The sequence below is a fragment of the Drosophila albomicans genome, chromosome 2R (assembly GCF_009650485.2).
Source record: "Drosophila albomicans strain 15112-1751.03 chromosome 2R, ASM965048v2, whole genome shotgun sequence".
Taxonomy (NCBI): Eukaryota; Metazoa; Arthropoda; class Insecta; order Diptera; family Drosophilidae; genus Drosophila; species Drosophila albomicans.
Genome location: NC_047631.2, coordinates 9,153,511 through 9,179,007, shown reverse-complemented (window position 1 = coordinate 9,179,007; position 25,497 = coordinate 9,153,511). Strand labels below are relative to the sequence as shown.

Sequence of the window (25,497 nt, the reverse complement as noted above, 5' to 3'; positions counted from 1 at the left end):
AACGTAGTTAACAAGCCTCTGCCTCTGTCTCTTCTATCCTCTGTCATCAATTCACACCTAATTCGCGTGGCCTCCGCTCGCTGTTTTAATCACAGCTGTTGGCAACAGTTTGGTGTTTAATGTTTTGCCAACCACCGCATCAACGGTTCCCGCAACATTGCTTAACTTTACACCGCTGCTGGCACTGACAACACCTCCAGCCGTCGACATGGGTATCACTTTCATGTTGGACAACGGTTTTAGATTGACACCTTGCAGTCCGGGGGAGAAGAACAATTGGCCGCCATTGCCTTGCACGGCAAATACAAGATTGTTGGCAGGTGTTGCAGTTGCTGCTGTTGTTGTCGTCGTGGTCGCAACGCTGCCGCTGCCACTACTTGCCAACAACACGTTCTTGCCCAGACGCAACGTTTGCGCTGCTCCAGCGCCAATGAGCAGAGTCTTGGGTGTACTCGCAATGCCGCTGGATGTGCTGGGCATGCTGTTGCTATTGGTTGTTGTGCTGCTGCTGCCGCTGTTGCTGCTCGTAGCCAACCGCACGAGTTGGTTGCCCATGATTACCGTTTGCATTGGCGCACCGGACGCATTGCGCGTTGGAATGGTCTGCAATGCAAATATTGAGTTGTTAAATAAAGTTCACAATATAAATATTTCAATTGAATACTTACCGCTCCCTGTATCTTCATTGTTTGACCGCCAATCACAATGCTCTGCGGCGTCGTTTTCAATGTCGTCGTTGGCGTCGCCGCCTGTGTTGTGCTCACCGCATTTGTGGTGCCCAGCTTAAGTGTCTTGGCATGCAACAGCAGCGGCTTGCCAGGCACAACCGTTGTCTTGCCAATGATCTTGGGCACCATTCCCCCAGGGCCAGCAGTCACAATTCGCGCCGTTGCCGGCAACTGTTTGGCCGTCGTTCCCGCTATCGATTGCAACGGCGCTTGGCCACTGGGTGACATTGTGATGATGTTGCCTGGCGCTGTTGAGGTGGCCAGTTGGATGATATTACTGCCAGCGGTCAACAGCTTGCCGGGCACTGATTTCTGCAGTAAACTGTCCAGCGTAATGATGTGACCACCCTGTGTTGTTGCTGTACTAGATGTGGCACTAGAGCTTGCTGCCGATACTGGAGTTGTTCGTATTATGCGCGTCGTTGTTGTTCCTGCCGCTGTTGCAGTTGCTGATGATGTTGACGACGGTGTCGATGCGGCTGCTGTTGCCAGCGGCTGCTTGAAGCTCTGTAGCACAATCCGCTGCTGCTGCGGCGAGAGATTCGCAGTGGTCAACGTTTTCGTCGTCTGACCGGGCACAGTGCTGAGTATTTTGGGCGCCGCTTTCGGCAGCGCCTGGAACACAATGTTTTTGTTTGACGAAATTGCTGTGTTGCCTGCAAAAGAAAAAGAGAAATTAATTTTAATATTTAATGGCAGTAGAATGCGTTAATCTAAATATATTTTACAAGTTTTATGAATTAAAAGAATAAGTTAAAAGTTTTCTTTTGTATGCTTTCCAAACCATTTGAATTACCTTATTCAATTATTTATAATTCAGTTTTGTGTTTACTGATGTTGATAAACAATTCAAATTTACATTTAATCCGTTGTAAATTATATGTATAAATGTAATGTATAAATAGATGATGTATCCATGTTCGACTTACCGACAAGTATTCGCTGCTGTTGGTGCTGCTGGAGTTGTTGTTGTGGTTGCTGCTGCTGGCTCTGAATAGCATTGGCAGCCTTCTGCTTGAGCTGCTGCTGTTGGAGTGTGGCAAATGCTTGAGGCGACATCTTCACAATGGTGCTCGTTCCTGTTGTCGTCGCATTGTTGGCAATCGAGGTGCCGCTGGCTATGACCGACTTGTTGCTCACAATGGAGACGGCGCCAATCTTTTGCTGCAACGGACGCACTGTGGTCTGGGCGAGCATGCGTGGTCCTAAGATTTGCACAGAGCCCGCGGGTTTGGTGGCCAACGTTTGAGGCTGCAGCTGGACAACAGAAGGTTTCGTTGCTGCACCACTTGCTGCACCAGCTGGCAGCAGTCGTATGATGTTCTTGGGCATTGTCTGTCGCACTGGAGTCGTCGCTTTGTTGTTGCTCATGGTCAACAACTGTGGTTGCTGTTGAGATTGTTGCTGCTCGAGGGGCACGATAAAACTGCCAGTTGTGCTTGCGCCGGCTGTCGTCGCTGCTTGTGTGGGGGAATTGATAACAATGGGCTTCTTGATGGCCAGCTTCTTGCTGGGCGTGGCAGCCACATGCACCGTCTGCAACCCGGTAGGCGTGGATACCAGGATGGGCGTGGTATTGCGGGCCAATTGTTGCGGCTGCTGCTGCTGCGGCTTTGGCGACGTCTTCAGCAGTTGCACGGTTGCTGTGCCCGCAACTTGCGCTGTATTATTGGAGGCTGATCTATCTACAATGGTGACGACGCCGCTGCGTTGCGTCGTCGTCTTCAGCAGCGATTTTTGTGCCGTATGTGGACTGACTGCAGCTGTTGCTGTTGCACTCGCTGCTGTCGCTGTCACAGCTGCTGCTGCTGCTGGCGGCGTCGTGTTGATATTTGTGGGAGGTATGTGATACTTGAGTGGCGGCACAGGTGGACACTTGACCTGCAACGCTGCAACGGGATGATTTTTGATTAGCGTTGTAGTTGCTGTCACATGATTCGGCGTCGTCGTGGTGGCTGCCACTAGAGCAGGCAGCTCTTGGCCTTGTGCCTGTGCTTGCGTCACCTCGAAGGGCTCGTCTCTCTTTGGCTTGTTGTTGTTGTGCTGCTTGCGTTGCTGTTGCTTCTGCTTGACCAACGTTTGATTCTGTCGATGCATGCGCTCAAAGTCCGCCTCGTTGCGATTGCGATGCAAATAGATCCAGATCTTGCGACGCGCATCGTAGCGCACACAAGGATCGACACCGCCATGCATGCGATCCAAGGCGCCACTCACAATCGTCTGCAGCACATTCTCCGCCGCCTGGCGATTGATGAACTGCGAGCACTTCAACAGCTCGGAGATTTCCGAGCGTGTTCCCTCGCCATTCGGCAGTCGAGCGGTGGCATCGCGCACCAGCGTCAGGATGGTCACAAAGGGCGGTCGATCGTCCACCATGACGGCATGGCCACGCGCCTTGTTCAACGCCAGACTCTGCGTATAGATGCCCTTAACAGGACCAACGACACTCTCGTAGCCATGCATGCGATAGGTAAATGGTCGATGCGGTTGCTCGAAGCGCAATCGCTCCTGCCGCTGAAATTCCAGCATCTCTGCTTGCGTGGCCACACGCACTGTCCAGCTGGTGGGGCAACGAGGAGCTGGCGTTGGGGTTGCATCCACGCCAGCAGCGGGACTTAGCTGCTGGTGTTGTGGCGTTAGCTGCGCTGTTTGTGGCAACTGCTGTACCAATGCATCCTCTTTGCGTCGCTGCAGCCAGAATTGACACAACGTTTGCAGCCGTGCATCCGAGTCCCGACCAGCGCCAATCCATTGGTAAATGCCCAGCTGTGTTTTGTGCTCAATGTATGGCACATATTCCGCCGGCAGTGTCACAAAGTCTCCGGCCAGGAAGTTGACGGCCGACTGCAGCATTTGCGTCCAATCGTTGGGCAGACTGCGCACCCAGTCGGGCAACCCGGTGACACAGCTCTCTGTCCGCCATTTGAGAAGCAGCGTCTGCAATTCTGTGTAGTTCAAACGATGCTGTGGCGTTGATACAAACAGATCACGAAGCAGCGAGAAATAGCAGGCAAGTGGCGCAGTCGTTGAGGACGACGATGTTGTCAGCTCCCTGGTCGGACTGCCTGTGATGTGGGCACCAGCCTTCACCATAGCTTTAGGTGAACTGCTAATTACTGAGCGAGGCGTGAACGGTTCCAGTTTGGGCAGCTCAACGTGACCAGCTGCAGGCGACGCCATTCCTGCTGCTGGAGGCGCAATGATTTGCTGCATCACCTCTGCCTGCTGCTGCAACTCCTGCTCCAGCTCGTCCTCGTCGGGCTCGATGGCCGCTCGTCCGTACAGCTGCTGCGGCTCATCCGTGAGCAGTTCCGTTGGGGGCTCCACTTTCGAGGCGTTTGCTGACGAATTGCCTCCGATGGGCACGAGAGCTGGCGGTTCATTCACATTGTGATTGAGACGCGCTGTCAATGCCTTTGGCTTGCGTCCCGGCTTGAAATTGCCCACAAACTGGGCACGCGTGCAAATATCACGCAATCGAATGTCCGCCGTCTCAAAGTCCGGCAATTGCTGAGAAAGAAAGTCAACAAATTAGTACAGTTATCAATGTTAATATACAAATAATCAAGTATTGATAATAGAAAGTTTTAATTGAAAATCAAGGTTGCCATATGACTTAGATCTTAAGGCCAAAGGCTATCAATATTAATTTTGAGTTACAAAACATAACTAGCTTAATAATACTTAGCAGACCTCAAATTGTACCATTCAACAAAAAATATACCCAGCTTGGTACTGTACCAACGCGTCAACATTGGAAAATAATGATGCCGTCTCAAAAATATTGTTTGCACCCATGATTTTATCAAATAGTCTCAAATAGTTAAATACATATATATAACCGATAATTTTCGAATCAGATGTAAAATATAGTAAAAACTATTCAATTGTACCGAAGAAGAAAAAAAGTACCAATTTCACTTGGGTGCAAATGTACCAAAATATTGTGCAACAATCGAAAATCGATAATCGCAGCACTGAACTTCAAAATAACAATCAACACTCAATAGCAGGCTTTGAAGCAATTATAGGCTGCTCCAAAGGAAAAGTTTCATTAATGTTATTTATAATCGGTCTACTCACCGGTTGCTGCTGTTTTCGTCGTTTATAGTCGCGCAAGTATTTCTTGAAGTTCTTCTCGGTGAGCGGCTGCATCTTGTCTGCCTGCATGCTACGCAATACCAGTTCATCCTCCAATCCCGGACGACGCTTGAAGAAGCTGCTGTAAATACATTTCTTATCTGCCGCATTCGAGGGTCGCGTATTCGTCTCCATCTTCAGTTGACGCTCCTCGGCAAGGATAGCCAACTGTGTTGCCTGCTCATCCTGCTCGTCGGCACTCAACTCCCCAGGTTGCAGCTGTAGATCACGCGTCAGTTCTACAAGCTCTTGGCAATATCGTTTTCTCGCACGCTCCACACAAAACTTGTTCTCCCTATGCAGCGTGAGCGTCTTTCGTTTGCGTGGACGTGACTGCAGCTTGAACGGACCATTACCTAGCCCAAGGTTAGCATCAGCATCGGGAGGCGGAGCCATTACGTAGATCTGCTGCAGCATTTGCTCGCGGGAGAGAAACAGTTCCTTGGCCAAGCGGCTGAGCCGCTCGGACTGTTGGAAACGACGCTCCCGTCGCTGTGAACGTTCGATGCTGAGACGCAGCTGCAGCACATCAGGCCGTAGACTGCCTTCCTCCAGCTGCTGTTGCAGGCGTAGTAGTGGCGATTGCCCAAACCGCTGTAATCCTCCATTGAAGAGCTGCAATAACGTGCGCTGCTGCTCGGCTGCAGCCTGCGAAGGCGTTAGGATTGAGGCATAGCTTGGTAGCAGTGGCTGGAGCTGAGCTTGCATGTTATTAGGCAACATTTGCCAGGTCTCCACGCTGAAGAACTCGTGGAATATAGCCGCACTCTCGCAGAGACCACGAGGCAAACGAAATGTGTGAGTTTTGCTTAGCTGCGCCAGCTCCAATTCATCCGATTGCGTGGTGGTGGCATCATCGGAGTCGCTGTCGCTGTGCATGTCCTGATCGGAGGCACCGTCGTCCTCATCCACATCGTCGTCGTCTTCGTCGTCGCTTGAGTTGCTGCTGCTGGAACTACTCGCCGTTTTACCGCTGTTGCTGCTGGCAGCGCTGCTGTTGCTATTGCTGCAGTCACTCAACTGACCATGATTGTCGTTGTCGTTGATGTTGTAAGACCCGCTGAGCTCCTCCTCCTCCTCGGAATCCGGGTATGGCATGCTGCTGTTGTTATTATTGCTGTTGCTGCTGCTGATGTTGTTATTGCTCATTGCTAGTCGAGTTTTTCGTCGTTTTTACTCAATTAGTGAATGCAGCGCTGCTTCTCTTCGCACACTGGGCAAATTTTTTCTCTACACTAATTTATAATTTTTGTCTCTTCCGCTGCCTCGTTATATCAAACATATTCGCTGCTTGTTTTCCTCTTTTTATTGCTTTTTTTTTAGAGGTGAAGAAGAAACATCGATGGCACCATCAACCTATCGATGTTTTTAAAATAAAATAAATGCTATCGATTTTCTTATCAACCAAAATTAAATAAATTTCTGGATATAATTCACGTATTAATAAATAAATAAAAATTTGTATCTTTAATCTTTTCATGAAAAATACATTTCTTAACGTAACCCGCAGTGCGCTCGTAAGCAGAATCGCCGATGAAATATACCAAAACATAAAATCCGATAGTTGCCGACTCTATTGTTTTTGCTATCGATGGTAAAGAAATCGATGTTTCGATGGTTCAGTTGCATGCTTCCTCTCCATTATCACTTTTTATTTTCGGTTCGCGTTGGCAGCACCTGTCGCATAAATCAAAAACTGGCAACGCCATTCCAACAGCTGGCGGTATAGTCTAAAATTTACTGATTTTGTAATATAATGTAACACATTTCACATTTCATAAAATCACTTTAAAAAAAACTTCAATCCTATGAAAATACGTAAATACAACAACTTCCTGACTATTGCAACAATTTAAATTTAAAAGATATAGTTGCCAGTCCGTTTAACAATTGCACTATTATTTTGCTCATCTCTAATGTCGGCACTAGAGTTGCCCTGGCCATTAACAACATCTGTGTGCTTGTGTGCTGTGTATACCAGCAAATAAATTTTTTAGCGGCGGCGTAGGCAGCGCACTGCTTCTCGTTTTCTTAATCTACATAAACCATTTTGTCGTTAGTAATTATATTTGTTTATATATATTTAATGGATGCAAGGTGCAAGATCTATGCGAAATCAGAACGCAAATGAAAAATTGCAATCGGTGAGTGCCACCTCTGCCTGTGTATGTATAATACATGCGTGTGTGCGTGTAAGTTTAGTGCATGTGTGTGTGAGGTACGCGTCTGTGCCAAAAAGCGCGGCGGCGGAATGTTGAAAATTTAATAAAATTAAGATGTTTTTTGTGTTGTTTTCTTGAATTATGAATAGCGCATAAATTAGAATTTTCTTTATGCAAGTAAATATGCTCGGATAATTCAGTCTTAATAATAAGCTAATAGCATTAGCTTAGAAAAAAGCCGATGAGTTTTGCAAAAAAAAAAATAAGAAAAAACTCCAAGAAAAAAGAAGAAGCAGAGCGCAACAAAAACGCCGAAAGCGGACGCTCAATAAATATGCAGCTGGAATAAACACTTTGTTGCATTGATTTCAATTATATGCATATACATATATAGATGTGCAAATGTGTTAGTATCTAAATTTTCTTCGTTGTACAAATTTGTCTTTTTATAGTTTTGTTTAAAATTGGGACGCGTAGCAAGGAAGCACGAATACACCGTTACCTATGGGAGAGGAAAAGACAGATTCTCGGGAGACAATTGCTGGAACTTCTTTGATCAATCAAGCGGACGGGGACGCTGACTGCGACGGCAACAGCGACGTCAAGAGCTCGAAGAAGAAGAGCAGCAGCGGCAGCAAAAGTACAAAAAGAAGACAACCAACTGAGCAATCTGAAAAAATAGACAACAATGTCAAAGAGAATTCAAGAACAAAAACAAATGAAACAAAATCTGGTAGCAAAAAAAGTAACAGCACAATTGGTAACGGAGATGCATTAAACGAAGTTGGCAACTCTGCTGACGAACAACAAGAACAGCAAAGTATTGTAGAAGAGAAAGAAGAGAAGCCAGCATTTAAAATAAGCATTGTGCCGCTAGAGAAACTCTTGGCACAGCCGGACAGCAGCAGCAACAACGCTCGATCAACACGCAACTCGGCGAACGTCAGAACGCCAAAAGCAAACTCAGACTCAAAGATTCTCAGTGTTCGATCGTCACGTCGCAGCCGGAACAATAACGTTTCCATTGTAGAGCTGAGTGACAGTGAAGACGACACGGATGAAGAAGACATCATAGTGCGAAATCCAATACGAGCTCGTCAAACACGCATCAATTCAACATCCTCCAACACCAGCTCCAATAACAAGACGAAGAGAAAAGTGAGTGGAAAGAAGCCGCCGGTGAATAAGAAGAGTTTGCTCAGCAAACTGCTGATCGATAGCGATAGCAGCACTCTCAACGAGGAGCCAATTAAAAGGACGCTGCGTCGTTGTGTTGTGCGCATCCAGCGCACGAAGCTGCCTACGAAGCCGACAGCAACAGTAGTCGAAGTCGAAGCCGAACCAGAAGTCAAAGCATCCGAAAAAACAACAAACAAAGCAGCTGCAAAAGCAAAGACAGTCGAAACAACAACAAGCAAGGCAGCAGCTAAAGCAAAAACAGCCGAAAAAGTAACAACAAAAGCACCGGAAGCAAAAGTCGAAGTCTCCAACGACATCGACAACGGAAAGAAATCGGATTCGAAGCGAAGGATGAGCACAGATACAGAGATGGAAAAAGCGAGCACTTCAAAGCGCAATCGACGTGAGAAAAGCGCCAGTGATAGCGACAACGATTCTGATTACAGAGATGCACTAGATGATCAGGCGGAATCGGAACAAGATAGCGACGATAAACAAAACAAATCCGATGTCGAAGCTGAGGCTGAAGAGGAGGCTGCTCATAGCAGCGGCAGCGAGGTGATGCCGCAACGCAAACGTCGCACGTTTGCGGGCAAAAAGGATGCGGGTGGCTCTGCAAATGATTCATCTGATTTTGAACCCGAGGACAAGAAAAATAAAAAGAAACGGAGACGAATTAAAAAGAATTCCAGCGGCGAAAGCGATGACGATGAGAAGAACAAGAACAAGCGCAAGCACATTCGTAAAATTATCAAAACTAAAGACTTGGATCTGAGCACCAAGGAGGCGGCCAAAGAGGAGGATGATCGACGCAAACGCATCGAGGAGCGCCAAAAGCTCTATAATCGAATTTTTGAGAAATCTGAGAGTGTGGAAATCAACGAGCTAGTGCTCGACTTCGACGAGGACTCCAAGAAGGCGCTACTGCAAGTGGACAAGGGTCTGCTGAAGAAGCTGAAACCCCATCAGGTGGATGGCGTGAAGTTCATGTGGGATGCTTGCTTCGAGACGCTAAAGGAGAGCGAGAAGAACTCCGGCTCCGGTTGCATTCTGGCCCATTGCATGGGTCTGGGCAAGACCTTGCAGGTGGTTACCTTGTCGCACACGCTGCTCATCAATACGCGACGCACGGGCGTGGAACGTGTGTTGGTCATCTCACCACTAAGCACTGTGAACAATTGGGCGCGGGAGTTTGTGCATTGGATGGGATTTGCTCATCGACGTGACATTGAGGTCTATGACATTTCCAAATACAAGGATAAACCGACGCGCATCTTCAAGTTGCACGAATGGTTCGAGGAGGGCGGCGTCTGCATTCTGGGCTATGATATGTATCGCATTCTGGCCAACGAGAAGGCCAAAGGATTGCGCAAAAAGCAACGCGAGCAGCTGCAGCAGGCACTCGTTGATCCGGGGCCAGATCTAGTTGTTTGCGACGAGGGACATTTGCTGAAGAACGAGAAGACTTCGATTAGCAAAGCGGTTACCCGGATGCGCAGCAAACGGCGCATTGTTCTCACTGGCACGCCGCTCCAAAACAATCTCAAAGAATGTGAGTTGGCATATAAATGGCTTGTTTTCGATTGAATCTAACTAATATTTTATTCTGTTTACAGACTATTGCATGATTCAGTTCGTGAAGCCCAATCTGCTGGGCACCTACAAGGAGTATATGAATCGGTTTGTCAATCCCATTAGCAATGGCCAGTACACTGATTCCACAGACCGCGATCTGCGTCTGATGAAGCATCGGTCGCATATTCTGCACAAGCTGCTCGAGGGTTGCATTCAACGGCGTGATTACTCAGTGCTGGCTCCTTATTTGCCACCCAAGCACGAATATGTGGTGTACACCACGTTGTCAGAGTTGCAGCAGCAGCTGTATGGCTACTACATGACCACGCATCGGGATCAGGCCAGCTCCGATATCTGTGGCAAGGGAGCGCGACTGTTTCAAGATTTTCAAGACTTGCGACGCATCTGGACGCATCCGATGAATCTGCGCGTGAACAGCGACAATGTTATTGCTAAGCGTCTGCTCAGCAACGATGACTCCGATGAAATGGAAGGTTTCATATGTGACGAATCCGAGGAGGAGGACGCCGCTTCGAATTCATCGGACAGCGGCGAGTCCTTTAAGTCGGATGCTAGCTTAACGCTTGTTTCAAACGATGCCGCTGGCGGCAGCAAAGTCAAGAGTCGTAAGACCCGCAATGGTGTACGCTCTGGTATGGTGGATAGCGATTCGGATGTGGAGCTGCTGAGCGGACCAGCTGTGCAGAAGGATGATCCATCCGAGTGGTGGAAGCCATTTGTCGAGGAGAAAGAGTTGAACAACGTTAATCATTCCCCCAAGCTACTCATTCTATTGCGATTGTTGCAACAGTGCGAGGCCATCGGTGACAAGCTGTTGGTCTTCTCGCAGTCCCTGCAATCTCTCGATGTCATCGAGCATTTTCTCTCTCTGGTGGATAGCAACACCAAGGGCTACGAGTTTGAGGGTGAGTTTCAAATTACAAAATTGAATCTTCACATTTGATTTCATGTTATTCTTGATGTAGGCGATGTGGGTAACTTCAAGGGCTGCTGGTCACCTGGCGAGGATTACTTTCGTCTGGACGGATCATGCAGCGTGGAACAGCGTGAAGCGATGTGTAAGAAGTTCAACAATGCAACCAACTTACGTGCACGTCTCTTTCTCATTTCGACACGTGCTGGCGGATTGGGTATTAATCTAGTGGCTGCCAATCGTGTGGTCATCTTTGATGTCTCCTGGAATCCCTCACATGACACTCAGAGCATCTTTCGTGTGTATCGTTTCGGTCAGGTGAAGCCCTGTTACATTTATCGTTTGATTGCCATGGGCACAATGGAGCAGAAGGTCTACGAACGTCAGGTGGCCAAGCAGGCAACGGCTAAGCGTGTGATCGATGAGCAGCAAATCTCTAGGCATTACAATCAAACGGATCTAATGGAATTGTACACGTATGAGCTGAAGCCGAGCGTTGAACGAGAAATGCCTTTGCTGCCCAAAGATCGTTTGTTTGCCGAACTGCTGACAGAGCATGAGAATCTGATATTTAAGTACCACGAGCACGACTCGTTGCTCGAACAGGAGGAGCACGAGAATCTGACCGAAGAAGAGCGCAAGTCCGCTTGGGCCGAGTACGAGGCAGAGAAGACGCGTGCCGTCCAAGCATCTCAGTACATGAGCTACGATCGTAACGCCTTTGGAGCGACGGTAGCCAGTCAGTTTGGTAATGCGTCTGGCAGTGTGACCTCCAATAAGATCTTTGGCTTTCGCTCCGATATTCTGCTGCAGTTGCTGAACATGAAGATATCCAAAGACCATCCGGAATTAACTCAGAATCAGGTTATACAGCTAGTGCCTAGCTATCTGCAGCAACTGTACAATGAGATGAACAATGGAGATCCGACCATGTACAAGGACCTGCTGCAGCTGCACACGCACATCGTGCATCCCAGCGGCATGTACATGAATCCATTGCTTTATGCCAATCAGCATCCATCGGCGGCGGGCTACAATCAAGGCACTGGACAAGCGGTAGATGGAGCTGCTGCTGCGCCAAACGCAGCAAATGCAACGGGCTTTGAGGCGGACAAGGTATACGAAATTGATTAGATGTCGGAAATCAGAGGAATATACAATGATGATGCGCACACTGATTGAGTTTGGATGGATAGCAAAAGCGATTACTTCATTTACACACATGTGTGGTTTTTTTTCGATTTCGATTTAATGTTAGTTAATGGATATCTTTTCATTGGAAACCTAAATCGAGTCGCGCGAACTCGCTTTGTTTTCTCACACAATTATACATAAATATAGCCCATATATATAATTATATATATAGTTTGTATGCCTGACTTTAAGTTAAAAACTGTCCTAATACATTTAGAATTATATTAGATACCGATACCAATACCCAAAATCAGACAAACCACAAAAGTAAACAAAAACAAAACAGACGAACATTATTATATGTATGAGTAATAATACCTAGATATATTAGCTATTATATACGGATCTTTCATCAAAGGTCGAATCAAAATTTAACTACACACGCAGAAGAATAACAATAAATGGCACAGAATACGATAAACATAATGCTCATTTTTAATTCAAATATTAACTAAACAATTGTTTTTTATAAGTTTATTAAAATTTGACTTAGGATTAAAGTTACTAACTAATTTACTTGGGCGGCAGCTTTCCCATCATACGTAACTGCTGCATTTGCTGCGCCTGCAACAGATGCTGCTGTCCTGGCTGCATCTGCCCCACCGGCGGCATTCCACCTGGCGGCATGCCACCCATCATGCCAGGACGTGGTCCAGGACCTCCCATTGGTGGCATGCCGGTGGGACAAGGCCCCGCCATCATAGGTTGTGTGGGACGATTGTGTACGCCCTGCTGGATGTCGGATAAGCATGCCTTCCACTCCTCCAGACGATTGTAGTGCTTCTGCAGCAAGGCTTCTTTACGTTGAATTTCAATGCTGAGGTCTTGATTCTCGTCCTTGATGAGCATGTACGGCTTAAGTGTGGAAACGAGAAATCTTTTTTGCAGAAAGAAAGCTTCCATTTGACGTGCCACATCGATGAAGCGATTTGTTGTCTTTTGCACTTCCAATTCGATCTCCTCCTTGTTGGTGCCGGAGTTAGGTTCTTGTTTTGTTAGCGAGAGCAGGCAGGCTTGAAAGGCTTCCTCGAACTCGTCCATTAAGTTACCGCCACCGGCTTCGTTATTTGGTGTGGACATATTGCTATTTTTTTTATTGTGCTATTTTTGTAGTATAAACACAAAAACCAATTTAAGTAATTCGCGAATCGCAAAATACGGCGTCCAACTAATATTAGGGAAGGGAGAACTATAAAGAAGGTGTATCGATATTTTAAAATTATAGCAATTTAGTATTTTATATCGTTGCTTATAAACATCGCCTTGCATATTTTTAAATTATCGATTAATCGCTGTATGGAATATTATTACTGTCTCTCTATTCCGCTAAACGCAATAATTAAATAACAAACTAAAAAATATATTTATAATGAGTGCGCGACTCATTGTTCGGAATTTCTGCACAGCTCACTGGGCGCTTCAAGCGCGTGTACCGCGTCGGGCCAATCCCGGGAATAGCTACCAGCTGCAGGAATCACAACAAAATCACGAAGCTAGCGAGGATTATGCGGACATGGAATCGGATTTTATGTCCGCCGGTCGCACATATCGCCAACACGAAGCAGAACGCCACCAAAACCGCGATCGGGTGCGTCAGTTCATGATCAAGCACAAATACTTTCGAGCTGCCAAATTACCTAACTTGCTCCTCTACGCGGAAAAGGAGCAAATGCGACTCCTACATGAACGTGATTCTGAGGAATGGAATATTGAGCGCTTAGCTGAGAGTTTTCCCGTAACACCGGAAGTTGTGCAAAAGTTGCTGCGCTCCAAGTGGCGACCACTAAATGTGGAACGCATTCGTTCACACGACGCCGGCGTAATGCGCAACTGGGCTCAATTGCGAGCTGGCAAATGTCCTGACGTGCCGCCAGAGCTGTTGCAGCATCTGCAAAAGTTTGCGCAACGTCGCCAGCAGGATCTAAAGCAGTTGTCACCAGAACAGTGGCCAGCACGTCCTGAACTGCCAGTGCCCCAAACAAATGAATTTCGTGCGCTGCTGGGAAATGGACAGAACACACCAAAGCAGGTGGCATTGAACAAGCCTGGTCAGAGAGTCGAGAGTCCAAAGCGACCCGAAGGCGATGAGGAAACATATTTGCTAGACAAGGTGACGAACAAGCGTAAAATGCGCCTGCAAGAGCTTAAAGAACTCCAGCTGTTGCCCCAACAAAATCCCGACCTAGACAGGCCATTGCCCAATCCCAGCGGCACTGGCATCCTGCCCAACTTTGTGCAGAAGTTCGAGCCCAGTGAAGTAGTTGTCAGCGTGGCAGATCAGCGCAAGTACGAAATGAGCAGGATAAAGGACCGCATTGTGATACCACGCAAGTTATATCGCGAGGGTGCCACATATCGTGTGGAGGACGCCTACTACGATGACGATGGCGAATTCTTGTACCGTGTGCCTGGCATGACTGGTGGAAAATCGAGATGATTTATTTAAAAAAATATTTAAAATTTTTTCGTTTTTATAGATAATATTTTTGTGAATAAGTTGAGGCTCAATACGAAGCATGTTTTTCAACTCAACAAACCAGTTGTTATACATTAAGTTATTAAATGGATAAATTCAAAATAAAGCACAACATTTTATTATAAAAATACAAATAGTTAACCATTTCTCATATATTATATATTTATAATTCTTTCTCCTGATTTATTGATAAACCTGTCAGTCTGTCTTGCTTACTATCCAGATAGTCAGAGCTTATGAAAGACATGAACCAGTTTGTCGTTTTAAATCAAGCAAGCTGGCTTGATATAGATTCAATTAATCATCTATTAAATACATACATGATTTATGATTTTCTGATTTCAAAATACCACATTTTATTTTTTAGAATAGAAATAGTTGTCATGTCAGTAATAGTAGTAGATTCATGTATTCAGTGATTGAAAGCCGCTGCGATTAAATCGCTGCCAGCTAAAAGTTGATCAGATGCAACAGTTATTTGGGCATTCGTCAGCTTGGCCACCAAATCACAGGCGGCAATTTCTGCATAGCTTGCACCGCCTACCACAAACACAAACAAGTTACGCAGCCGCAGAGGGAACACATCATTGGCTTCGCCTGTTGCTGTCTTGATGTGTGCCGCATAGGCTTTAGGAGTAGTTGTCTGTCCTCCAGGTATACACATTTGCAGGCCCTCGATCATGGCGAGTTTGGTGGCCAATTGATCGGCGTTGCTGGCATTGAGCAGAATGGAACACAGTTGCGCTATTAGAGGTACATAAGTGCCGTTGAATACAAAGCTGGGACAGGTTTTGGAAGCAGCTCGAGCTGCGGCGTCCACGCCAGCGGCAGCTGCCTGCTCGGCATCTGCAGAGGAGGCTAGCAGCTTAAGACGATTGGCGTTAGCCTGGAATTCCGTTTGCTGGAACTTAGGCAACGGCAAGTTCGACAGCAGTTTCGTTGAACTCTTGCGTTCCGGTTGCAAGGCAGGCAAAAGTCCGGCCTGCGATAATTGCTGAAAGACGCAGAGCTCGCGATGCCCAAACATATTGCAATAGTTGCGGGCGAAGTGCTGTAGTTCATCGGGCGCAACTCCAACACACAAATGCAGTAGGCACAGCAGACGCAACGTGTTGTACCGTTGTCCATCAGTTGTCAGTAGCATATCAATCTCGGAAAGCAGACGTTTGCGTGAAACATTGTTCAAGATGTCCTCCTCTAGTGTCTGCAGATGCCGAAAGTTGCCCAACATTTTTATGACAATCTCGGACGCATTCAGGTGCCGCAACACTTTGGCTTTTAGCTCGGTTAGCTTGGGCAACTTGCGTGCCACATAATCGTGCATTTCCTCCAGCTTCAAGTCATTTAGTTTCTGCACTTCTAGACTCAAGGTCTTGACCTGTGCTCGTACAGAGCTACTTGCCTGGGCAAAGTGCTTGTAGCGATTCTCGCCATAGAACTCATCACAGGCGCTATTAAGGCGAATGCTGCTTGGCTTGCTGCTGGACTTGGGCGGATATTCGGACTTTCCCTGGAGTAGCTGCACCTTCTGGCTGCTTATTTTATTGTTAGCATTATCAATGCTGATTTCTCCAGCGCGCAATTGAAATACCTCGAGCAACAGGCCAGCATAAATAGCTGGCGTAAGCAGCGTCGATGCATAATCCTTGTCACGATCAATGATGAGCCAAGCGCCAAAGTCTGGTGGGTTTAGTGCCTGGGGCACTGGACCCAGGGCTTGCAGTTCGTGCAGCAGCTGCGCCGAGTGGCTGCCAAATGTGAGCGTTAGCGCAGGCTGTCCACAAATCATTTGCAGTAGTCTCAAACTCTGAGCGACAGCAGGCAAGGCTGAACTATTTCCTTGGAGGTAAAGGCATTCGTATAGCTGCAATTAAAAATATACAAATTAGATATTATATAGTATAATATATATTATATTATAGTAAAGTATATATGTTCCATAGCTTCGTCGTCATTTGTACTCGATTAAATTATGTAAGCTTGCACAAGTAGGATCTTGAGCCTCTCAGCTTTTACAATTTGGGGTCGTTGATTATTCAACTAGTCGAGACAATTAACTTAACAATTACTAATTACTAATTACTCACATTGGGCAGCTCCAGACTCAGCACGCCATGATCCAGATAGATGAAATCCCAGTTGTAATGATGCAGCTGCACCAGACCCCAGAGCCCCGCCTGTTCCAGCAGCGCATGGAAATAGGCATAACAGCTGGGCACACAGATTATGTGAAACATGCGCAACGCCAGATCGGGTGACTCACTAGACGACATGGATGACATGGCCAGCGGCTGTAATTGGCGTAGTAGCGTTTGATACGTGTCCAGCGTGCTCCGTATCATGTAGATGTGCACTTGGTCAGCATCTCGCGGCACACGTTGCTTGGCATCGAGCTTGTAAATGCGCTGAATGCCTTTCAGCCTGCAAATTGAAGACTTCGTAGCCAGTGTCCAGAATGTGTAGATCGTATTGCAAGACTTACTTTAGCCAGGAGGCGGTGCAAACATGTTCCAGCGGCTTAATAAGCTCAGGCTCCAAGATTAGTTCCTTTTTGCCCGGTATTGAGCATAGTATGGCCTGCAACTGCACAGCCACACAATCATTTTTTTTTTATTTGATTGATATTATTTAAATGGATGCACACGCACCTTTTCCTGGGCAACCAGTTGAAATCCTTGCAGCTTTTTATCCAGCGTCACATCCATTTGAAGGCATCAACAAATTGTTGATTGTTGTCAACAACTGTTTTGGCAAAATGTATCGATTAGTATCTTGCACCATTTATCGATATCGCTTACAGTAAAACGATTGTTTGATTTGTAAATGGGATTATTTAATTTGCACTTTTCCAATTAAGTTGAAAAATAATAGTTAGCATAATACTTGTATTATGATGTAATTTTAATTTAAATAAATTTATTTAATTTTATATATATATATATATATTATAATGTAATCATGATCGTTTATATAGAAATGTCTACTTGTATTATGGTGTAAATTTCAGCATATTTGCAAAATATTGGTTAATTTTATATAAATTACAATTATTGTATTATTCCGATTAAATTTCCAACAAGATTTGTGATTTTACCTATCGCTCGTATGCAATGTGAAATTCAGTGCTTGTAGTGTATTTAATAAAGCTTTTTTGTTTGCAAGCTTTCAAATTGTTTTGTTTGGTGCATGATACAATAACACAAGGTAGTCTCGTCGGAAAAGCTGCCCCTTATCGACAGTAGAGCTTTGCGATTAACCCTTCAATTGTGCATAGGGTTTAATTGTTCCACTATATTAAAAAGAGTTGAAATGTTTTTTATAATTTAATTTTTAATAGTTTAGAAGTTGACAGTAATCGTTATTTTTGTTTTTGATTACTAATTATTTTGTTCAGGTTCTTAATTCTATCATAAAGTTCAAATATATATATAATATAATTGCAATCTGACATTTTTGTCTTGCGCAAGGGTTAATCTTCACAAAAAAAATCGTCCGCGCACAACCTTTCGCTTCAACAAGCACGAGCGCACTGACGATAGTGGCTCGAAGCCGAACGTTAAGGCACGCGACGAGACTACCTTGTGTTATTGTATCATGGTTTGGTGAAATAACTTCATTGTATGGAAAGCTTTGAACCATGAATTTTGTGAAATTACAAGAAAAGCTTTGGCCAGAATCGATAAAATGCTTTGTTTTGATCATTGTAGCACCAGTCAGAGAACGGCACGGGTATACACACTCAACGGGTGCACCCGTTACTCATGTGCCTTTTCGGTAGCCTTACACTCGCGAGTGCGAGTGGCCAAAAATACACACACTCGCGAGCCTTATACTCATGAGCAATAAGTGTATCGCGAGCCTTACACTCGCGAGTGCGAGTGCCGAGGCACACTCGCCACTCGCGAGCCTTACACTCGCGAGTGCGAGTGCCGAGGCATACTCGCCACTCGCGAGCCTTACACTCGCGAGCCTTACACTCGTGAGTGCGAGTGCCGAGGCATACTCGGCAATTTGCGATCGGTGATTCTATGCACTCGGGTAAAGCCGGTGCCGGTGGTTATGGGTGGACCGGCATGATTGTATGTATGTACATACATATGTACGTTTGTGTGTATGTATATTGAGATGCAAGAAATGCCGTCGGCTTTTCGTATTGTTCTTGTTATTTTTATGATTTTATTGTTTTAGGTAAAGAATTTCAAAAAATTCCAAAAGGTTTAACAACTAAATTTACCAACCTGACCTGACCCGACAAAATGTAACGCCCATTCATACCTAATGAATATTATAATTCAATAGGAAATGTGGAAAATCCGGGGTTTGTAAAGTGAAATTTTACCTGTTTTATGAGTTTTTGGGTTTTTTATATTCATCAATAACCGGAAAATCAGAAATTTTATTAACTGTTTATAACACTATTGTAAATGCCTATATAATTACAAAAGGGTATTTTGCAAATTTGTGCAATTTCCATAAATTTCAGGAAAAACCACCTGATATTTTATTTGACCATTTGTCAAAGTAAAAAAACACCCAAAAATCATTCAAAGAAGTCAAAAGTCATAAAATCTACCCGCGAGCCGCGACACACAAGCATCAATAGGGGTGGGGGAAAAACACCCGAGTATTTGCTCAGACACTCGCGAGTGTCTGATCAAACACTCGCGAGTGTCTGAGCAAAACACTCGCGAGTGTCAGAGCATTTCGTCAAGAGTGTCTAAAATGATCGGTTGCACGAAGAACAACCACCCGCGAGACACAAGTGTGTACAAGCCGAGTGCCTAAAATGATCGGGTGCCGAATAGGCGAGTACAAGAAAGGCTCGAGCATGATACAATAACACAAGGTAGTCTCGTCGCGTGCCTTAACGTTCGGCTTCGAGCCACTATCGTCAGTGCGCTCGTGCTTGTTGAAGCGAAAGGTTGTGCGCGGACGATTTTTTTTGTGAAGATTAACCCTTGCGCAGGACAAAAATGTCAGATTGCAATTATATTATATATATATTTGAACTTTATGATAGAATTAAGAACCTGAACAAAATAATTAGTAATCAAAAACAAAAATAACGATTACTGTCAACTTCTAAACTATTAAAAATTAAATTATAAAAAACATTTCAACTCTTTTTAATATAGTGGAACAATTAAACCCTATGCACAATTGAAGGGTTAATCGCAAAGCTCTACTGTCTATAAGGGGCAGCTTTTCCGACGAGACTACCTTGTGTTATTGTATCATGGGCTCGAGTATGACAATGACTCATACTCGCAGCACTCGCATGATTTTGAATAAGTGTGTATCTCTCACTCGTTTTGCGAGTGCACGAGTAGCACTCGCACTCTTAAAAGTACGGGTGTGAGTCGAGTGTCGAAATTTGCCACCCGTGACGATGTCTGGCACCAGTTGACTGAAAAGTTTCCATTACTTTACATTGCTGAGAAGTCTCTTGTACATACTCGTAATTGTTAACACTATCTTATCAATGACGGACCAAAACAATGAATTCACTACGGATGAGTTGGAGGCGCCTTCCTGGTTAAATACGCAGTTTTTGGAGCAGGTGCTGAGCAAACATGAGGGTGATGAACAACTGGCGGTAAAAACCATAAAAGTCTCACCGGCGACTTTGAAGGGAGATCACTATGCAAGCATAATGTTTCGAGTCGTTGTGGAATACACAAACAAGCAGGGAAATGCATCTAAGTCGCTGATCGTTAAGACGATGCCACAAGTGGAGGGCTTCAAGAAGGAGCAACTTGGCGAGTCGCACATCTTTCGCACGGAGATTGGCATGTACACGGAAGTCCTTCCGAAATTCGAAGCTGTACTTCGGGAAGCTGGCGATAACACATCATTGTGTGTTCCCTGCATTTATCACAGCTTGGAACCACAACAAGTGATGATTTTTGACGATTTGGTTCCCTTGGGCTATATTGTCGTGCGTGATCGGGAGCCCACCATGGATGAAGTGCGTCTAGCTTTTTCGAAGCTGGCCAAATGGCATGCTGTTAGCTTTAAGATGCTCAAGGAACAACCACAAGTATTTCAAAAATTCAAATACAGTTTGATGGAGTTACCAAAAATTACGGAAGATCCCTTTATGTACGGTATTGATTTTTTCATCAGAATGCTGGATGAAGTACCTGATTTAAAGGCCTATAAGCCGAGCCTTGAAAAGATCCGAGAGAATTTGGTAGAAAATTTTCGGGCGCCATTTGTTGAGCATCGTGAGAATCGTCAAGATGATGCCTATTATGTACTTTGCCATGAAGATCTTTACATCAGGAACATGATGTTCAAGCATGATAAAATTACAAATGTTGCGGAAGATTGTATGCTTATCGATTTCCAAATGAGCAATGTGGGTTCAATGCCAAATGATATCATTTATGCAACCTATCAGATGCTGTCTCCCGATCAGAGGCAAAACCATCTTGAGGAATTGATTCGCTTTTATTTTTCTATTTTTACTGATACCTTGAAGAAAATTAATTACAAGGGAGAATCACCGCTCTTGGAAAAATTCCAACAACAATATTTCCGGCAGAAGCATTTGGGTAAGATAAATAGTGCGATTGAACGAACATTTGGTATAAGTGATAATATTTACCTTTATTACAGAAATATTTCTGCTGACCACTTTCCTGCCATTAAGGTATTACATTAAGTCGGGAAAACAAAAATTCGACGACGTTACTCAATGGCGAGAAAATGATGAGTTAAGGCAAAACTTTTACCGGATTGAAGGTTACGTTGAAGAGACTCGAAATTTGTTAAAACGCTTTGCTCAACGCGGATACTTTGATTAATTGACTATGAAATTATTTTCATATATAAATATAAATATTATTTTTTCCATCATTGAAATTTGCCAATAAATTTTGACTTCTACTAGGTCAGTTACTTGCTATCTTATCATCAAAGATATTTGCGATGTTCCTTATCAGAACCACATTTGATAAAATTAACATTTGGTAGATTAACAAAGTTAAGAAAATAGAAATTATGCATTACAAAGCATATTTTAAAGTAATCAATGAATAAAAAACAAAATGTGGATGCTAGACGGTAAGATACCCAATGTCATGAGTTCAATAGAGTACTTTATCTACAGAATATCATTTGGGTCTAATTTCTAAACGACAACAATCTCTGCTTAAAATCTCGTAGATCTCGGAGTTATATGCATGGCTATATTATTTCGATTCTTGACGTTGATCAAGTACGTAGAATGGTGTTTAAGTTAGATGCCTTCATTTGTTTGTTATCAACAATTATTGTTGTCATAAAGAAATAACAATCTATGGGTAACTTAACTCCAAGTCATTATTAGATTGCACAAAAAAAAAAAGTTTCATATTATTTCACAATAATCTGAATAGTTTCTTCACTTAATAAGTATTTGATAAAAGCGGCAAACATCTTATACAAATCGTATAAAACGTAGCCTCCCACAGAGCTTTGCTCACTTCTTATCACAATACCGTATTGACCACTTCGGGAAGTCAATTTCTTTCGTTAAAAAGACCTAAGTAAAATGGCATCGAAGACAAATAATAATGACTTTAATGCCGATGAACTGGTAGCGCCAGAGTGGCTGAATGCAGAGTTCTTACGGGAAGTATTAATAAAGCATTTAAAGGAACCACAATTGAAAGTTTTGGATGTTGTGATGTCTCCAGCGAGTGCTAAAGGAGATCACTATGCAAGTGTGATGTTCCGTTCAAAAGTTGTGTACGAAACCCAAAAAGGAAAATTCTCGAAATCGTTAATTATCAAGACCATGCCCGAACAGGAGGGTCATAAAAAAGAAATGCTGAGTAATTCTCACATCTTTGAAACAGAAATTGGCATGTACACCAAAGCGTTGCCCAAGTTTGAGGAGATTTTGCGGCAGTCTGGAGATGAGACTAAGCTATGCACACCTTGTTTGTATTATAGCTTGGAGCCACGACAAGTTATGATTTTCGACGATCTTGTTGTGGAGGGTTACACGGTAATAAGAGATCGAGGAGCGACTATCGAGGAGTTAAAAGCTGCTTATACCAAATTGGCTAAAATCCATGCAGTGAGCTTTAAGATTCTAAATGAGGTAAGTCATGCGAAAGAGCACATTTGATTCAACCGGTATATACTTATTTATATATAAAATGTATACCTTTCAGAATCCTGAATACCTTAAAGAATTTAAGTATTCAATATCTTCTTTGCCTAATTTCTTGACTGATCCTTTCGTAACATCAGGAAATACAAATTTCCTGGGACTCATTGAATCGGTGCCAGAGTTTGCCAAATATAAGCAATTTTTTAAAAATATCGAGACAACATTTGTACCTCAACTTGTTGACATACTAGATGAGTATCGATCAAATCGTCAAACCGATGGATATTACATCTTAAGTCATGGCGACTTTCATTTGCGTAATACGATGTTTAAGCACAACTCAACTGGAGGCTTGGAAGATTGTATGTTGCTCGATTTTCAAATGAGTAATGTGTGTCCCCCATCTGTCGATATTCTCTATTCCGTTTATTTGCTAATGGGTCCTGATGAACGTCGAAATCATCACAAGGAACTTATTAACTTTTACTTCAACACGTTCGTGGAGACTTTAGAAAAAATTGGCTTCAAAGCTGAACTTCCGAATTATGTGGACTTTTGGCGACAATTACACCGTCATAAAATGTTTGGTAAGTGATAAATGGAAATCCTTAAGTGTATAATTTTAATCCCTAATTTGCAATTTCAGATTTGTTTTATATGACACTCTTACCCATGGGTTTTGCAGGCGAGAGAAACGATATCGATTTGGCTGATATGATGACAAATAATGAAGTTCGCCAAAAGCTATTTTTCATAGAAAAATTTATCGATGAAGTGAAGTATTTGCTACCCAGATTCGAAAAACTGCGTTACTTTAAGTGAAAAGTAGAAATGTAGAATATTTAAAATAATTATCAAAATACATATACTATAGATAAATCCCTATTTTCTTATCAAATAACATGATTTGCTTATCGTCCTTTTTATCTTTACAATATTGAGCTAAGATAATAACAAAGTTGAATTGCTTTCTAAAAGATAAGATATCGTGAAAACAACACATATGGAGCTACAAATACTAGTAATACAAGTATGCAAATTTTATTTAATTATTTTAAAGGTATTTATGCAAATTTTGTAACATATTCTATATGAATTATTTTTAGAGCTGATCAAAGTAACCTAGATGAAGCATTCTTGGCAATAGATATTCCAATTCAGCTTGAAAATATTTTTGATAGAGCAATTTGCTTCTCTGTTCCTCACCCTCTAGTAACACTGCAGCATCTTCTCCTTTTCGCATAAACATGATGGTGGGCATCAGAGTGGTCATTAAAAGAAAGTCTAAGGGAAGGAAAATCAATTATTTTGTTTACTTATTAACATATGAAGGTTCATATACCATTGTATCTTTTATCAAAAATCTGTTGTCGGAACTCGATCAAACTTGGGAGCTTTCCTTTAAAGTCAATAATTTTGAGGGTATCGACGAAGGTTTTAAAATAATGATAGATGAGTTCATTGCATTGATCTCCAAGTTTATCCGTGTCGAAAAGCATATAAATGGCATAAATAATATCATTAGCCATAGATCCCACATAGGACATTTGAAAGTCTAGAAGCATGCAGTCAGGGCCCTTGAACATCATGTTCCTTAGATGAAAATCGCCGTGGCAGAGCACATAGTATCCATTTTCTTGGCGATTTTCTCGATATTCTCGAATAACGTCTACCCAGCGATTAACTAATTTTCCCTCCATCAATTCAAAGTATTTTTTATAAGGTCTTAAACTTTGCACATTTTCCAGCATGTTTATGAAGACCGACAGAGCTGACGTCATGAAATCCTCTTTCAATATATTCGGCAATGTGGTCACATCGTATTGTAGCTTTTCAAATAATTCGGGCTGATCCTTTATTATTTTATGACTGACAGCATGCCACTTGCCAAGCTTTTCCAGTGCATATTTTAACTCCTCTATGGTCGCTGGTCTGTTTCTGATAACGGCGTAACCCTTTGCGACCAGATCCTCAAACACGATCACTTGACGCGGTTCCAAGCTGTGATAAACGCAGGGCGCGTAGAGTGTTGTTTTATCGCCCGCCTCTCGAAGTATCTTCTCAAACTTTGGCAGTATTTCCGTGTACATAGCAATCTCAGTTGGAAAGACATGGGAATTGTCCAACAAGTCTTTTTTGTGACCCTGCTCTTCAGGAATTGTCTTGATGATTAGATTTACAGTAGACTTTTCTGTAGTTTGAGTTGTGTAGACAATTTCAGCTCGAAACATGATACTGGCATAGTGATCGCCCTTGGCACTGGCGGGAGACAACTTGAGGTCGAGCACTTTTAACTCTGGTTTCTTTAAATAACTATTTAATATTTTCATGAAGAATTGCGCGTCTAGCCATTTTGGAGCTTCTAGCTCATCAGAGTTGCAGTTGTCGTGATTCGTTGACATATTTGCTGTTTTCGAATAGTTACCTCGTAATAAACTAAAAACATTCTGTAGGAGCTTCCCATTTATATACATTTCTATAAGTCTGAAAGCTTTTAGAATTCTCTATTTTTAAGAGCGATAAAAAGAGAGAACAGCAGAGAATTTGGGAGACAAGTTTATTTATCTTTCTATCACACTTACATCGACAAATAGTAAATATAAGCGAGGCATAAAATTAACAAGTAATATAGTTACAGACAAGTTTCGTAATGACATAGTAGAACAGACGATCAGACGAAAAGAGTGTCATTAATATAAAATAGACTTTAATAAAATTAACTTCTCTCTAACGTCTCTCTGAACCAAACAATCTGAGCTTTTGAATTATTTAATCAGTGATGTTGATAACGTATGATACTCGTTAGGAGAGAATTTGACATCAAGTACTTTAAACTCAGATTTAATTAAATAACTATCTAAATAGCCAAACACGTTATTATTCTCTGATGATAAGAAAGTTAAGAAGCGAAAAACAAAGAAAATATAAAAACGGAGTATGTAGTCATCTCTTTGTATCTCTTAATATGTTACAGTAGTCTCAAAGCCTCTTCGAAAAATAAAAAA

At 43.3% G+C, this 25,497-nt stretch overlaps 8 protein-coding genes across 8 annotated transcripts; 4 read left to right on the top strand and 4 right to left on the bottom strand.

The window, feature by feature from the left end:
- Positions 1 to 57: 57 nt before the first annotated feature.
- Positions 58 to 6,205, bottom strand: LOC117576782 (nuclear factor related to kappa-B-binding protein). The gene is made up of 4 exons (XM_034261834.2): positions 4,812 to 6,205; positions 1,658 to 4,238; positions 669 to 1,384; positions 58 to 603 (listed from the first exon to the last, which is right to left on the bottom strand). The coding sequence occupies exons 1-4, from the start codon at positions 6,015 to 6,017 to the stop codon at positions 58 to 60; spliced, it is 5,049 nt and encodes a 1,682-aa protein (XP_034117725.2). The 5' UTR covers positions 6,018 to 6,205.
- A 605-nt stretch (positions 6,206 to 6,810) lies between these two features.
- LOC117576794 (transcriptional regulator ATRX homolog) lies at positions 6,811 to 12,338 on the top strand. Its single transcript, XM_034261853.2, has 4 exons — positions 6,811 to 7,012; positions 7,483 to 9,761; positions 9,826 to 10,710; positions 10,771 to 12,338. The coding sequence occupies exons 2-4, from the start codon at positions 7,535 to 7,537 to the stop codon at positions 11,850 to 11,852; spliced, it is 4,194 nt and encodes a 1,397-aa protein (XP_034117744.2). The 5' UTR covers positions 6,811 to 7,012; positions 7,483 to 7,534; the 3' UTR covers positions 11,853 to 12,338.
- A 33-nt stretch (positions 12,339 to 12,371) lies between these two features.
- LOC117576797 (mediator of RNA polymerase II transcription subunit 28) lies at positions 12,372 to 13,099 on the bottom strand. The gene has a single exon (XM_034261857.2). It carries the CDS (start codon positions 12,990 to 12,992, stop codon positions 12,426 to 12,428), a length of 567 nt encoding a protein of 188 aa, XP_034117748.1. The 5' UTR covers positions 12,993 to 13,099; the 3' UTR covers positions 12,372 to 12,425.
- Positions 13,100 to 13,172: 73 nt separating this feature from the next.
- LOC117576796 (uncharacterized) lies at positions 13,173 to 14,474 on the top strand. Its single transcript, XM_034261856.2, has one exon. The coding sequence runs from the start codon at positions 13,282 to 13,284 to the stop codon at positions 14,347 to 14,349; it is 1,068 nt and encodes a 355-aa protein (XP_034117747.2). The 5' UTR covers positions 13,173 to 13,281; the 3' UTR covers positions 14,350 to 14,474.
- A 38-nt stretch (positions 14,475 to 14,512) lies between these two features.
- Positions 14,513 to 17,134, bottom strand: LOC117576795 (vacuolar protein sorting-associated protein 33B). Its single transcript, XM_034261855.2, has 4 exons — positions 17,037 to 17,134; positions 16,871 to 16,971; positions 16,476 to 16,809; positions 14,513 to 16,252 (listed from the first exon to the last, which is right to left on the bottom strand). Exons 1-4 carry the CDS (start codon positions 17,091 to 17,093, stop codon positions 14,801 to 14,803), a joined length of 1,944 nt encoding a protein of 647 aa, XP_034117746.2. The 5' UTR covers positions 17,094 to 17,134; the 3' UTR covers positions 14,513 to 14,800.
- A 2,656-nt stretch (positions 17,135 to 19,790) lies between these two features.
- On the top strand, positions 19,791 to 21,290 carry LOC117575360 (uncharacterized). Its single transcript, XM_034259525.2, has 2 exons — positions 19,791 to 20,945; positions 21,010 to 21,290. The coding sequence occupies exons 1-2, from the start codon at positions 19,871 to 19,873 to the stop codon at positions 21,195 to 21,197; spliced, it is 1,263 nt and encodes a 420-aa protein (XP_034115416.2). The 5' UTR covers positions 19,791 to 19,870; the 3' UTR covers positions 21,198 to 21,290.
- Positions 21,291 to 21,423: 133 nt separating this feature from the next.
- Positions 21,424 to 23,387, top strand: LOC117576978 (uncharacterized). Its single transcript, XM_052006790.1, has 3 exons — positions 21,424 to 22,480; positions 22,554 to 23,079; positions 23,139 to 23,387. Exons 1-3 carry the CDS (start codon positions 21,926 to 21,928, stop codon positions 23,312 to 23,314), a joined length of 1,257 nt encoding a protein of 418 aa, XP_051862750.1. The 5' UTR covers positions 21,424 to 21,925; the 3' UTR covers positions 23,315 to 23,387.
- A 47-nt stretch (positions 23,388 to 23,434) lies between these two features.
- On the bottom strand, positions 23,435 to 24,934 carry LOC117574557 (uncharacterized). The gene is made up of 2 exons (XM_034258429.2): positions 23,835 to 24,934; positions 23,435 to 23,776 (listed from the first exon to the last, which is right to left on the bottom strand). The coding sequence occupies exons 1-2, from the start codon at positions 24,892 to 24,894 to the stop codon at positions 23,595 to 23,597; spliced, it is 1,242 nt and encodes a 413-aa protein (XP_034114320.1). The 5' UTR covers positions 24,895 to 24,934; the 3' UTR covers positions 23,435 to 23,594.
- Between the last annotated feature and the right edge of the window lie 563 nt (positions 24,935 to 25,497).

Excerpts from the sequence above, each read along its gene's own strand:
- LOC117576794 (XM_034261853.2), top strand. The coding sequence starts at position 7,535 with ATGGGAGAGGAAAAGACAGATTCTCGGGAGACAATTGCTGGAACTTCT. Across the intron at positions 9,762-9,825 it reads CCAAAACAATCTCAAAGAAT|ACTATTGCATGATTCAGTTC; the intron begins GTGAGTTGGCAT and ends TTCTGTTTACAG. Across the intron at positions 10,711-10,770 it reads CAAGGGCTACGAGTTTGAGG|GCGATGTGGGTAACTTCAAG; the intron begins GTGAGTTTCAAA and ends TTCTTGATGTAG.
- LOC117574557 (XM_034258429.2), bottom strand. The coding sequence starts at position 24,894 with ATGTCAACGAATCACGACAACTGCAACTCTGATGAGCTAGAAGCTCCA. Across the intron at positions 23,777-23,834 it reads TTTTGATAAAAGATACAATG|ACTTTCTTTTAATGACCACT; the intron begins GTATATGAACCT and ends TCCTTCCCTTAG.
- LOC117576796 (XM_034261856.2), top strand. The coding sequence starts at position 13,282 with ATGAGTGCGCGACTCATTGTTCGGAATTTCTGCACAGCTCACTGGGCG.
- LOC117575360 (XM_034259525.2), top strand. The coding sequence starts at position 19,871 with ATGACGGACCAAAACAATGAATTCACTACGGATGAGTTGGAGGCGCCT. Across the intron at positions 20,946-21,009 it reads TTTCCGGCAGAAGCATTTGG|AAATATTTCTGCTGACCACT; the intron begins GTAAGATAAATA and ends CCTTTATTACAG.
- LOC117576978 (XM_052006790.1), top strand. The coding sequence starts at position 21,926 with ATGGCATCGAAGACAAATAATAATGACTTTAATGCCGATGAACTGGTA. Across the intron at positions 22,481-22,553 it reads GCTTTAAGATTCTAAATGAG|AATCCTGAATACCTTAAAGA; the intron begins GTAAGTCATGCG and ends TATACCTTTCAG. Across the intron at positions 23,080-23,138 it reads ACACCGTCATAAAATGTTTG|ATTTGTTTTATATGACACTC; the intron begins GTAAGTGATAAA and ends TTGCAATTTCAG.
- LOC117576782 (XM_034261834.2), bottom strand. The coding sequence starts at position 6,017 with ATGAGCAATAACAACATCAGCAGCAGCAACAGCAATAATAACAACAGC. Across the intron at positions 4,239-4,811 it reads GACGAAAACAGCAGCAACCG|CAATTGCCGGACTTTGAGAC; the intron begins GTGAGTAGACCG and ends TTTCTTTCTCAG. Across the intron at positions 1,385-1,657 it reads ACAGCAGCGAATACTTGTCG|GCAACACAGCAATTTCGTCA; the intron begins GTAAGTCGAACA and ends TTTCTTTTGCAG.
- LOC117576795 (XM_034261855.2), bottom strand. The coding sequence starts at position 17,093 with ATGGATGTGACGCTGGATAAAAAGCTGCAAGGATTTCAACTGGTTGCC. Across the intron at positions 16,972-17,036 it reads AACTGGTTGCCCAGGAAAAG|TTGCAGGCCATACTATGCTC; the intron begins GTGCGTGTGCAT and ends GTGGCTGTGCAG. Across the intron at positions 16,253-16,475 it reads TGAGTCTGGAGCTGCCCAAT|CTATACGAATGCCTTTACCT; the intron begins GTGAGTAATTAG and ends TTTTAATTGCAG.
- LOC117576797 (XM_034261857.2), bottom strand. The coding sequence starts at position 12,992 with ATGTCCACACCAAATAACGAAGCCGGTGGCGGTAACTTAATGGACGAG.